At 35.8% G+C, this 13,679-nt stretch overlaps 1 protein-coding gene across 2 annotated transcripts in view; it reads left to right on the forward strand.

Moving 5' to 3' along the window:
- LOC145261209 (uncharacterized) overlaps positions 1 to 5,693 on the forward strand; it is a 198,172-nt gene extending 192,479 nt beyond the window's left edge. For both annotated transcript variants that reach the window (XM_080119552.1, XM_080119553.1), the window contains one exon: positions 1,446 to 5,693. In XM_080119552.1, coding sequence (XP_079975678.1) covers positions 1,490 to 3,505 — 2,016 coding nt within the window. In that variant the 5' untranslated portion in view covers positions 1,446 to 1,489 and the 3' untranslated portion in view covers positions 3,506 to 5,693. The remainder of the gene's footprint in view (positions 1 to 1,445) is intronic.
- Positions 5,694 to 13,679: the final 7,986 nt, after the last annotated feature.

The raw sequence follows: 13,679 nt of genomic DNA on the forward strand, positions 1-13,679 counted from the left end.
CATTATCGCAATTGCCGGTTGCCATTGACTTCTCACCAGCAGTGACCATTGGCTTTCACTGGGATTTGGATGACAACAAACCCTCTCCAAAGTCTCAGCCCTCTTTGCACTTATCCAGTAGAGGTCTGCTTACTTCTTTTACCCTCATCTTTTCATCCTTCTTGACCCTTGATAACTATTTGGTGTGGCGACAATCGATGCCGACTCCAGGGTTTTTTTTTTTTTGGTTTTTTTTTAGTAGTAGAATAGGGGGGGCATAATTAATTACAAATTTTGCAATTTTAATTTTCATGGTTCCACGTGATGTTCCTTTTTATCGTCGTTTCTACTGCAGTTTCTATATGGTCTGTTACCGTTAGTAGCGCGTGTGGCTTAGTTTCCACATTCAAGAGTTTTCCTTATGGTTTCAACTGTTTTTCATTACCAACTGTCGAATAGTTTTCATCTTCCCCTTGATTCCCATTTCTCCTAATCTCTTTTTCCGTGTTCTTTAGGACTATTAATGTTATTATCTTAATAATTATAAAACTCTATGGACAATCCAGGTGTCCCCGCTTGCTTGCTTGCTTGCATCTTATATATCTATACTCCTTTAAATTTATTGTTTTGTTTTTTGTGTGTGTGTATTCATATTAAAAACCCTTGTTACCATTTATTTAAAAAGAAAATACAACTTTGTTATACATGGTCAAAAAATCTAGCTAATTTGCATATTCTTTTAAACGTTCATTTTAATTAATTCCATATTAGTTTTCTCAGTTTTCTTATGGGATGATCATCTTTAGTTAACTATTACGTGTAATTATATTCATGCAGATATTCTACATGATTTATACTTGCGTAATATTTGCATAAAAAGGTTATAGTAAACACAAACGTCTTTCTATATATATTTATGTATGTGTATATATTACTGTCATCTATTGTTGTTGTCGTCTCACCACGTTTTTTTTTTTTCTCGGGACGTTGACTCTCTACGGTTCCAGGTGAGAATTGTCTGAAGATAGCGGTTTCAATCCTACCCAAAGCTGGCCAGAGGTTTACTTGGCCAAAAACATGGTGAGACGACAACTATGGATGACAGTAATTGCTGAGAATGCAGTTAGGAGATTTGGAGTTCCTATCCCATCGTGGTTAACACCTGACGAAGGCCAGAGGAATAATTGGCCGAAACGTCATGAAACAAGAACTAAGAAAGACGAGAATAATAGTCTGCAATAAATAAATTAATTGTTTTGTTTTTTGTTTTTTTCTTTTAGGGTGTTTATATGTAATCACCTAAAAAAATAGTATCTCTGGGGGCTTTGGAGGGTGGGATAGACAGTATTTAGCAGTGTTTTAATTTTCCTTTACTTACTAACCGTATTTTCCAAGGTCAGACTCTCGAAAAATCTGAATTTCTATATTGTTATATAAATTTCATCTTTTGTTTCTTTTCTTTCTAGGTTCCCATCTGTGTCTTCTTCCGGCCAAATCATTAAACGAAACCATGCCTCTGCTGCCGTTTCAATTATTTAAAGCCGAAACACGTCTTATTGTTCATAAGAAGTGTCTCTATAAGCTAAAGCTGACGTACAATCCAGATATTTCTTCTTCCGCAAAAGCTTTGTGGAATGAAAAAGATGAAATCAATGCAGAACTCACACGAGTTATCCGGGCGGTTTTCTTTTTGATCGGCGCAAAGAAGAATATTCCTCAAAAGATCATCACTCAATTTTTTACCGTCTCTGTCACAGTCAAGTTCTGGAAGATTGCCCAAAAACTAGGATTCTCAAAGAACGGCTCCCGTTTAAAATGTGGGCATTTGATAGAATTGGCACTTGATCGAAATGAAAGCCGAATCCAAGAGGCAAATGCAGCATCGACTTTGGTTAAAAACAATTTCAAAAATGAAAATGTAGAAAATCTTGGACACTTGGGTCTCAGACAATTTGTGATTAATTCCGATGAGTCTGACTCTCAGAGTTATTCTAGCAGCGATGATGTCACGATGGATAATTCCCTGGAACATTCCAGATCAGTTTCTAATGAAGACAATGGTGGTTTCCCAGCAAACAGGTATGTTCAAGAAGAATATTTAGATAAAGGTGTAAGACATCACAATTACCTTGACAATCAGACAAACCAAACTCCTTTGACTGCAGATGTAAGTGTTCAAACACCATGGCCTTCAGATATAATTGTTCCAATATCCTTGAGTGCAGATCCAATAGCTCAAACTCGATTGAATTCAGATGCAATTGTTCAAAATCTCTTGACTTCTGATTCAGCTGCTCAAACCCCATTGAATTCAGAACCAATTATTCAAACTGTGTCTCTTTCTGTCCAAGACTTAAACAAGCATCAACACTTGTCCGAACCTCTTAGTGAACCACCAGTTTCTCTTCAAGCCCTACCTATTTTTATGTCTTCTTGCACCCAAACGGACTTTGAAGAATTGGATGCAACTGCCGACATCCCTGAACTAAACTCCCGAGATCAAGCAGGCTCCCATGTCTCATCCGACCATGCTTACCCAAAATCTCTGCCTCCCATGTCCATTGAGGCTAAGAAGAGTATATCCGAAGTTGGGGTTTCAAATTTAAGTAAGGATTCTGCTGAATTTAAAGGAGGTCAAATGTCTGATGAGGGATTATCAGTTGCAAGCATAAAGTCTTCCAATCTTGAAAATCGGGATAATAAAAATGATGATGTTAGTGTCAAAGGTGATTGTCGCAGTGTAAAAGGTGATGGAAATGCTGATGGTCCTGTTGTTAAGGATTCTGATTTGAGAGAAGTAAATAATTTGATTGAACCCACTAAAGATGCACATACAGTGGGGATTTCAGATGGTGAAGCTGAAAATAATCTTTGCTCAACGCATAACTCTGACAGCAATGATGTTTGGGGCATCGACGTAGCGTCCAAAGTTGAAACTTCAGAACAGTCTCAATCAGATAACAATCAAGAAACAATGTTTAGCCCGCAGACTAAAAAACTTTCCATGGATCATCACAGTTCACAGTTAGTTACTCAAGATGGAATTTCTTCCAATACAAAAAAATCAGAAACATCGCCCAAGAAATCACAAAGTAATCCGTCAAAGAAATGGTCAAATTCCAAAGATAACAAACCTGATTCTGCCTCAGTAAACGTTCCAAGGCTCAAGAGTTTAAGATCTTATAAGAAAGTGGAAACTGTTCTCGATCAAAAACCTAGGAGCGTTAGAAAGACTAGAAACTCTTCATCTCGCCAGACATCTGTGTCCCAAAGGAAGAAAACTCCGTCAAATGACAATAGACGCAAACAGAGGCAGAAGCAAGGAAACCAAATGCAACAAGAAGTTCTGACTGATATTTCTTTCGGTTTGCATGATCGGTATCAGGTTCAGACCCAAGAATTACAGGAAGACCTCAAACTCCAAGACCTTGCTCACCCTAGTTCTTCTGACACAAAGAGAAAGCGACGTTCCCTTTTCGACTACATTAATTTCAGTTACTTTCTTCGCACAAAGAAATCAAAATAAAATGCTCAATGTTTGACATTTTATGAATTTTCAGCTAAGGAATACCATGGCATCCCCCCTGCCCTCACCCAGCTGTCTAAAATCTGTGTGCGTTTTTTTTTTAATTTACAAAAAGTCAATTCCTTAACTTAAGCATATGCATGAAATTTCTAATAAATTTAGTTTAAATAAAAGATTCCATTTAAAAATCGGTATAGATTCCTGAGTCTGACGGAAAGATTTCAAATTTTGATTATATTGGCTGAAACGTTACGTGAACACCCAACAACACAACTAAATACTCCTTTTTACAGTCCTAGATGTGTCTTCAAAATTCTATGAGAGGCATTCAGTTTGTCAGGTGTCATTTTGATTTTTTGGACGTTACGAGCACAGATTTAATTAATTTCTTTTTTTACATGCGTTTAAAATTATTTGAGTATTTTTCTGTACCTCAGTGTTTTATGCTTCAGTTATAAATAAAACTAGCCTAGGTGCCCGGCATTACCCGGGTGTTTGTAGGTGTGTATTGAGCAAAAAAAAAAAAAGTGGTAGTAGGCAGGCAGGCTCGAACCCGTACCGCGAAGGAGAAAAAGAATGTGAAAAAAAAAATGATGTTTTTGTCATTGCATCCATCGCCAAACCAGAAGTGGCAAATGTTTAAATTAAGGCTAGTTGATCATAAAGAGGGATGACTTTTGAAAATATCGGCGAAAAAGGGTGAAGGAATTAATTTTTTTAGCCAATTTTTCTATATTTGTTATCCAAAGGGTCGAGCTATAAAACGATACCGATCTCATGAAAATCCATTGCCTTGTCAAAAGTTTTAGATAGACATACAAACATGCATACATATATACATTTAAACATACAGGTGAGATTTATATTATAGACTGGCGTGGGTGCCCAGCGTTGCCTGGATGTTTGTCAATGTAAGGCAGGTAGGCTTGAACCCAAAGCCTTGACGCAAAGGTGAAAAAGAAAGAGTGAAAAAACTTGACATTTTACTGCTCAGCCACATGACAGGAACTGAAATGAGTTCTAATTTAACGATTTAAAGTTAAGTGACAGATGCGTGAATTTAATCAAATACAAACATCATGCGATAAGGGAAACTTAACTTTCGCTGCAAGCCAGTTTTGTTTGTTTCTCCACAAGATGTTGGGGAAAACCAGCTCCCCATAAAAAGGGGAGTGTCCAGATGAATAGCAATTGTCTGATATGACAGGTTTTGGCCACATTGATCAAAGCTGATTGCTTTTCTGGACTTCCCAGCACGAGGTACATGTCTTTGTTCGGATTCAGTTTCGCTTATATACGGAAAAGCCAGATAAACACGCAGAGACTAAGAAATACTGCGAAAATAGTATGTAAAATAAAAATAAAAGATACACATGACCTCCTTTTGTAAATTGGAGATATTATAATCTAGGTAGCATATAAAAAGTTCTAAGAAACAGTACGCCCCTCCCCAAAAGGCTTTGCCAGACACATACAAAATGTGCACACACTAACACACATTTTGCCTTTTATGTTATAGATTACCAAAGGTGTAGATTGTAATAATCCAACTAATACATATCATCAACCCTCATCTAAAAAATTCAGAGCATTTTTTTCTTATTGATTCATGGGGGAGGGATGCTTTAGTATACCATGGTTGAATTTTCTATAAATGTTTTAGAAAAAAAAAACTTCTCTTTTTTTTTTGATAATTTTTGTTGTGGTGGTTGTTGTTGTTGTTGTTGTTCTTCATTCATTTCCAATGAATCAGATGGTTATTGTTGGCATTTATTTCCCTGATATCTTTCTAGTTAGAATTGTCTCTAGAAAGATACTGGGTACTTACAGGAGAGACCACATGTAGATTGTCAATATCCCTAAAGTGAAAATATTTCTGTGTAACGAATGGGATTCGAACTTGGCACACCCAGATTGTTAGTCTGTGACGTTAGCAACCTTCACATTCCTGTTGCTGCTACTGCTGCTGTTGTTGTTTTTAAATTTTTTTTATTCATCTGTTCAGTTCCATAATGGCTTCATTCCTGAATTCCAAGAAATTCATTCATGATTAACAGGAATTCATTTTCATTCTTTGAATTTTGGTAAATTCATTTACTGTATTGTGTATTTATTTCAAGGACATTTTTATCATGAGACTTCCATTTTTAAAAAAAGTTTTTATAAAAATAAAAAATATTTGCATGAATTTATTTTGTATTTCTTGTGATTAAATTAATGATAATTGTTTGGCATCATAAAAAGAGGATAAAAGTTTGACCTTTAAACTCTAAGAACAGAATCTGTCCATTTTTTTTTTTTTTTTTAAATTTGAGCAATCACTGTTATAGCATTTTCGGATACAAAAGTTTGAGCTATAATTATATTGTATAATCGCTATAAAATATTGTGATTACTCAAAATTTGGTACCACAAAGAAGGATAATTGCTCAAAATTTGATGTCAAACGACACTATAAAATGTAGTAATTTGTTAAAATTTGATATCATAACAGCACTCTTGGCCTTTTGGCCGAAATCAAAGTGTAGTATCTGTTCTGGCAGATACTGCAAGCAAAGACCATCACCACATTATCAAGGCCCAGAGGCCACTCAAGGATAAGGGTTAAAGAGTGTACAGTAGAAATTGGACAATATAGTAATCATTAGTAATGAAAATTTGGTAAATTTGATAACTTATATGGAACGGCTCATCAAGAACTTATTTACTTTAGACTTGAACACAACCATATTGTAGTCAGCCGGAAAGCAGGAAAACGGAAGACAATTCCACAGGCGTGCAGTTCTAAGAAAGAAGCTTTGTTCATGGAATCTACGTTTAGTTTTAGACACAGATAAAGAGTGGGGGGAATTATTGATAGTGTTTACAGCTAGACGAGTGTTTCTTGTGAAAGTTTGGCGAGGGGGGACCATAGATTGAAGCTCAGTCGAACACTTTCCATGAAAATAACGATACATCAGAGACAAACTCGCAACATCTCTTCTGTGAGATAGAGGTTGCAGGGAAGAGAAAAGGACATCTCCTACGAGGCTACGAAGTCTATTTTGAACTCTATCAAGGCAGGACAAGTCCTTTCTAGCAGCTCCTGCCCAGATGTGGCAACAGTATTCCATCCTTGGACGTACCTGGCTCTTATATAGATAGAGAATAGCATCAGCAGTGAGATATTTACCGGATCGATAGAAAGATCCCACCATTTTTCCAGCGGCCTTGGCAACAGATTTGATGTACGTGTTCCATTTAAGATCAGGAGTAATGGTCAAGCCCAGAAGCTTGTCAAAACTTGAGGCCTGAAGACGAGAGCCATTCATTTCAATTGATGCCAAATGTGAATTAGAATGTTGATGATGTAAAGAGAGAAGCTTGGTTTTAGATGCATTAAAAGTAACCAGCCACTCCTTTCCCCATTGTACTACGTGCTCAAGATCAGAGGAGAGAGAATTGGAGAGAACTTGGTCGTTTACTGTCTTAGATGTGCTACCATAAATGGTAGTGTCGTCAGCATAAATGTCTACAAATGATGTAAGGATGTGATTTGGAATATCATTAATGTAGATCAGGAAAAGAGTTGGGCCCAGGATGGACCCCTGAGGGACACCGGCATTAATTAATATTTAACTCGAAAGGCACCTCTAGGGGGGGGGGCGAAGTTTTCCCAGAAAAATGGTCAATGTAGGGGCAACCCTTCATACCAATTGTCACTATCCAGCTCCCCTACTCCCTGGGGAGTTGGTCCCCATTTCCCCTTCACTCCTCACTTTAAAAATCGGCATTGTGCCTAATTTGCTTGGTAGGGGAGCAAATCCTTCACGACTGAGACAATTTTTATTTTTGTACCTTTTCTCCACGTTAAAAAACGACCCTGGTGTCTAACTCTGTCCCGTGGGGAGGAATTGTAAATAGGCACAACAGCACTGTTCAGTATAATGTATTGTTTTAAATCTTCTATTACAAAGACACTATAACATATAGTGATTAACATAAATTTGTTATCATAAAGACACTTTTCAATGTAATATGAGTAAAAAAAAGTAACAGAACGGATTTTCTGGGAAAACGTCGCCCCCCCCCCCCCCCCCCCCCCCATCCTAGAGGTGCCTTTCGAGTTAAAATAACTAAAATTGACACTTTTGTGCTTATTAATAAAAAATTGATGGCTTGGATTTTTATAAAACTTTCTGAAAAGTTGTAACTAACTGGTTTCTATATAATTTTGTTTGTCTATACTTCGCAATAACTCTTGGGTGTACCCCAGAGGCTCTTTTAGGGCTAATAAGAATAAAACTCCATTTTTGCAACTATTTTACCATATTTGTCCAAAATTTTCTGTGTATGTCTATTTAGCAGTTTTGCGTGGTGCTGAACTCAAATTTAAATATGTTAAGGCCTTGGGGACTTTTGGGGCTAAATGGGGTGGGGGGGTGGCAAATCCTGAACTTAGTCATTTCTTTTTTTTTTTGCATGGTGCACAACTGAAATTTACATATGTTAAAGTCTAAAACTGCACTGTTTCTCCATTTTTCTCGGGATTTGACTTCCCCTGGGGACTTTTGGGGTTAAATGAGGGTGGACGGTAAAAGTTGAACTTAGTCATTTTTTTAGGCCTCGTTCACTGTGCACTCACGGAGGACCATGCGTGCTTCACTTGTTTTAAATTTGATATCACAAAACACGATACCGTATAGTGATTAACCTAAGAGTAATGCCTCCTGTTTTTATTCCACACAAATGAATCATAGTGGGATAGCAAATTACATTGTTATGATGATTGAACTTATGCATTCATGACTTGAAAGTTTCATCTCTCTGTTGCAGATATTAACAGTGTGAGATTGTAAGAAAGCAACTCCTATCATGGATGTGTGTCAAAAGTAGAGGTGAAGTTATTGAATTTCTGGCAAAAGGGCATTGAGAATGGTGGTGACTATGTAGAAAATAAATTCTGGAGCACAAAAGGTCGCTCATTTTAATGGTAACACTCCCGTCTTCGTAGCTCTTCAACTTTTTGGGTTGAAAAAAAATAGGAGGCTTTACTTTTGAAACGATCCTCTTGCATAATAGTTTCATGTATCCACATAAAATGTTATAAGGAAATATCAATTTTCAGTATTTACTTCAACAGTGCTCAACATGCGAGTAGAGTTATGTAGTAAGTTATGAAAATATATATATATATATATAGCAATTAAGTTACACAGAATATTCTATGTTTCATTGCTATTATAATTCCCTATGGAGATTAAGCGTGGAAAGATTCTGTGTAATCTTACTGCCATATGTTTTCATAACTTACTATTCCTCTCCTTTCAGAAACATGCTTCTTAATTATATGAACTCTCATCCTTGATGTTTCTTAATTGTTGACGCCTTTATCAAAGGAAATAGATGCTTAATTTTTTTAAAGTCCTTTTCGTTTTGCGTGGCTGTGGTATATCCGCAAGATGATCTTCAGCATTAGCAGAAAGGCAACCAAGAACGGTCACACATGGCAGCATTAATAAAGAAAGTGATGGTCATTCTTTTGTGACGGATTGTTAATATTTTAAATTCGGATATAAAATCAAAGTGGCGCAAAGTTGCTGGTTTTACCCATCATCAAACGGAACTTTCTTCTAACTGAATTATAAAATAGCAGGATTTTGATTTAAATATTTATTACATTATGGCTTCCTTGTAGGGGAGGGAGGGGGGGGTGAATCCCACAGTCAACAACAATCATAACTTCCTGCACTGATGATTCCAGAAAGATGAAAGACTAGGTATCAGTAGGTATTAAAAATAATTATAATTATTTTTACGTCCCTTTCAGAAACATGTTTCTTAACAGTTGAGCACTGTCTGTGATCGAAAAGTCGGTCAGTTGGCGTACGTGCAAGCACAACCGCCCAGCTGCTTGATCACTGTGGATCGACATTTAATAACGATTATGCATTTATAAATGTTTAATTTCACTTAAATATCGTTGTGGTTGATGGTGGCCCTGTAGTTATGTCCCTTGCAAATTGAGACAGAGGGCTTTGTTGCAGAGTTCGAATCTCATGATCAGGGACAATCGTAACTTCCTGCACTGATGATTCTGGAAGGATGAAACACTAGTGTCTGTAGGTATTAAAAATGATTATTAATAATTCTAATTATACGAGGTGTCTTGAATAAGTTTCCAGATATTTTTTGTAGAGGCATTTAAAATTATCATAGACTCTTGAAAATTCAGTATGTTACTGCTATACATCTTATGAGATGACTGACCAATTTTTATGATTTCAGGTTCAAATGAACAGCTACAGTAAGAACTGGAATACGCCCTACTAAAGCCAGATTGTCACAGCTGGTGAATTTCAAAAATGCAATCTAGACGTGAGGACACTATAGAAAAACAATATGCAATAAAATTCTGTAATTAAACTTGGAAAAAATGACACAGAAACCTATGGAATATTGCAGACTGCTTTCGGGCTATCTTGCATAAATCAAGCATCAGTTTTTAAGTGGCATAAGAGATTCAAGGAAGGCAGGGAGTCTGTGAGAAATGATAGGAGTGGTCAGAGTAAGGAAGTCAAAACACCAGAGTTGTTTGGCCAAATAAAGATTTTCAGGGATAAGGACCGTCGTGTGTCTATAGAGACAATAAGTGCACAGTTTGATTTCAGTGTGGGAACTGTACACACAATTATTCGCGAGAAACTGAAGATGTTGAAGATTTGTGCAAAGTTTGTCACAAGGGTGCTCCATCCTTGTCATAAACTATTTGACGAAGATGGGCATCAAGACAGTTCCTCACTCTCTCTCTAGTCTAGACCTTGCTGCCTGTGACTTTTGGTCATTCCCTAAGCTCAAGAAAAACCTTAGAGGTTGTCATTATGAGACAATTGAGGAGATAAAAGCTGCTGTGACGAGAATCATTGACATGCTCACACAAGAGAACTTCCACGGGGCTTTCCAATAACATAAGTGTGATGTAAATGCATCTTTGATTTTAAATGTTTACTTCTGATTGATATATATTTTTATAATAATAATTATATATATACTAGCAAAAGTACCCGTCGTCGACTGGGTTCAAAAACAGCCTACAGAAAATGGACTCTGATTTATGAAAGTATGATAGGTTATGAAAAGGAAGGGTTGTAAATTTGGGTTGAATTTGGGGGTATCAAAACCAAAGTAAAATATGATGAAAGTAAAAATAAAATAGATAAACCCCATAATTTATTATACCATACCTGTTCACACTGAAACACTTATCACAATATTCTGTGGATCTATATTAAAAAAACCTTGTTAAACTTTGTGACATATTTCCATTCTATGGAGGTCAGGTGCGAACGAACACCCCATAATTTTATTATGCCATATTTCTTCAAACTGAAACATAATTATCAAAGTATACTTACGCAGATAGATATGAAAAGTGTTTATTAAAGTGTGTGCCTATTTCCATTCTATGGAGGCCAGGCGCGAATGCAGACTCCACAATTTTATTATACCATCCTTATTTAAGTTAAAAGTATTCTTATGTACATCTATATCAAAATCACTTGTAAACGTTTTTTTTAAAACTTTTTATTTCCATACTTTGTGAACCAGGCGCGTACGCAGACCCCACAATTTTAATGAATCATCATTATGCCAGATCAAACATACCCATTCCTGTGTCTCGATACATCTTCTATCATTATATGTGATCAGTTTTCTATAATAGTCAACCATATAGGAGCTTATTCGTGACCAGACACACACACAGACGTTCAGCTTTATATTATAGATATATTACACACATACACGCATTAGTCTTTATTATAAATCAGAGAATTTTTTGCTGTTGTTAAGTTTCATTTTTTAATTTAGCCTTTGGGGAAATGTTCATCCATAGATCCTTATCATTGAGCACTTTTCTTCAGAGATACCATCTTAATTATTACTAACTTCAACAAGCAGAAAGTTAACCAAATTTGAATCACAAATGGCTCTGTCAGTCTGTGAATGTTGTGTTTTACTCAATTCACAGATTAATTTGTTTCCAGGAATCCTCTTCAAGAGAACAATTTCAAGTTTTGGCGTAGTTTTTTTTTTTTTTTTTTTTTTAATTCTTATTGTGTTTTTCACGTTTTGTTTTTGTCTTTTGTTTTATATTTCAAAAAAAAATTTTTCTCTTTTTTTTTTTTTTTTTTTTTTTTTTTTTCACCCGCTTCGTCTTTTAATTTTTGATTTCTACTTCGACCTTTGGCAAACTATGCACCCGTAGATCCTTGTTGCTGATCATTTGTTCATACTTTCCCCCGGAGCCTCGGATCTTTCCCAATTAGCTGAGAAGTAATTACCTGTTTGATTATATTATACATGGATTGACTTTCCGCTGCAGATGGGACTTGTCATTTCCAAATCAAATTACAGGTGCTGTCAAAGGAGAGACTCCAGCGTTAGTTTGAAAGCCGATAATCCAACAAGAAAGTGAAGTGTAAGTTTAAAGACAAACAACTATTTCCATGTTGGTTCATGTATGAATTAGTTGAAGTACCCATCTACACAGGGTAATCTACTACTTTCTAAGTTCTCAGAAATCAAGGGGCCCACAACCTGGAGCTAACACTTAAACTCTGTATGAGATGCATAGATATTCGAGTGTTCCATTAAAGTTCTTTATCTTTCAAACACTGATTTAAGAAATTGGGAACACAATTTTCCTCTCCCCAATTAACCATTTTCATATGCTGTAGTATATCTTTCGTTTTTGGTCTCTTGGTCTTACTGGATTCCAGGACAAGAATTTATCTAGTCTGGTGGAGTATCCAGCTTCGTGCTATTACTTGAGGTAACATCCCTTGGAGAAGGTGTACCATTCTTCGTAAAAGTTAATGTGAGTTAGCCATAGTGAGATCTTATTTGGGCAGCAAATACTATGTGACTTTAAATATTTGGTCAGGGTTTACTTCTTTGGGAAAGTACCTCATGCCTGGTTGTTCTGGCAAACCCCTGTACAGAAAGATTTCATGTTTTCAAAAACTTATAGGCTGATTATAAAGGAAATATGGGTGAAAGTGCACTGGGGGACCACCCGAAGACGGTTAATGTGCAAAGAGTATTTATTCCGAAAGCTGTTCTTAATATGGGGATGTTAGGGATGTTGATTCCGAGAGGCATTTTCTTATTTTCAACCTTCCCGTAATCAACTTCTTAAAGTTAAGTCTTCGGGTGCACTTTCGCCAAAATATGTAAGGGTATAAAAGTTCATAGGCTGAATATAAAAGGATTATATAAGGGTTTAAATGTTCTTAGGCTATATTTCAAAGTTCATGATGTTGACCATCTTACAATTTATTCCTTTAATTCAGTTGGCATTTACAATTCTGTTTCATAGCACAAAATCAATGATTTAATTATCATATCAATCAGTGAATCTATTTTGCCCTTAACTCATCAGAAGAAATAGCAACAACCAATTCATCAAAAAGAGATAGTGCATTTTGACATGATTAAAAATCCGAAAATTGGAAGAGAAGTTGTAAATACCTTACAATATGTTTACATTACACCATTTTGAATTAAGAAATTTAATCATGTCAAAACGTATTTTATTTCCTTTTGATGAATTGATTGTTGCTATTTCTTCTGATGAGTTAAGGGCAAAATAGATTCACTGATTGATATGATAATTAAGTGAATGATTTTGTGCTACGAAACAGATACTATCAAGGATTGTAATTTTTAACTGAATTAAAGGAATAAAATTGTAAGATGGTCAACATCATGAACTTTGGAATATAAACTTTTGTCATTCGTTCATTATATATATATATATATATAGAGAGAGAGAGAGAGAGAGACTTATATGTAATATACTGAGTTCGTGTAATTCAGTAAATGTCATATACCAATAGGTTTTAAGCCAAAAATGGTTGACTTAAGGATTAAGCTAAAAAATTATCACATTTCATAATTGAGCATTAATATACTGTGTGTGTAAAATCAAGACTTCAAGACAAGGTGTTGATGGCAACAAAAAGTGTATTTCATTTTATGTTGCAATTGTTTCAATGTCTAGTTCGGCAATTTCAAGCATTATATCGTTTGAAAATTTTCAAAAACCAGCATTTCTTCAGACTTTATGAATAGACACACTTTCGCAATGTAGCATTTTTTGAATAGAAAGAAAAGCATGCGAGAAACATTTACC

The sequence above is a fragment of the Euprymna scolopes genome, chromosome 37 (assembly GCF_053919585.1).
Source record: "Euprymna scolopes isolate OS-2025 chromosome 37, ASM5391958v1, whole genome shotgun sequence".
Taxonomy (NCBI): Eukaryota; Metazoa; Mollusca; class Cephalopoda; order Sepiida; family Sepiolidae; genus Euprymna; species Euprymna scolopes.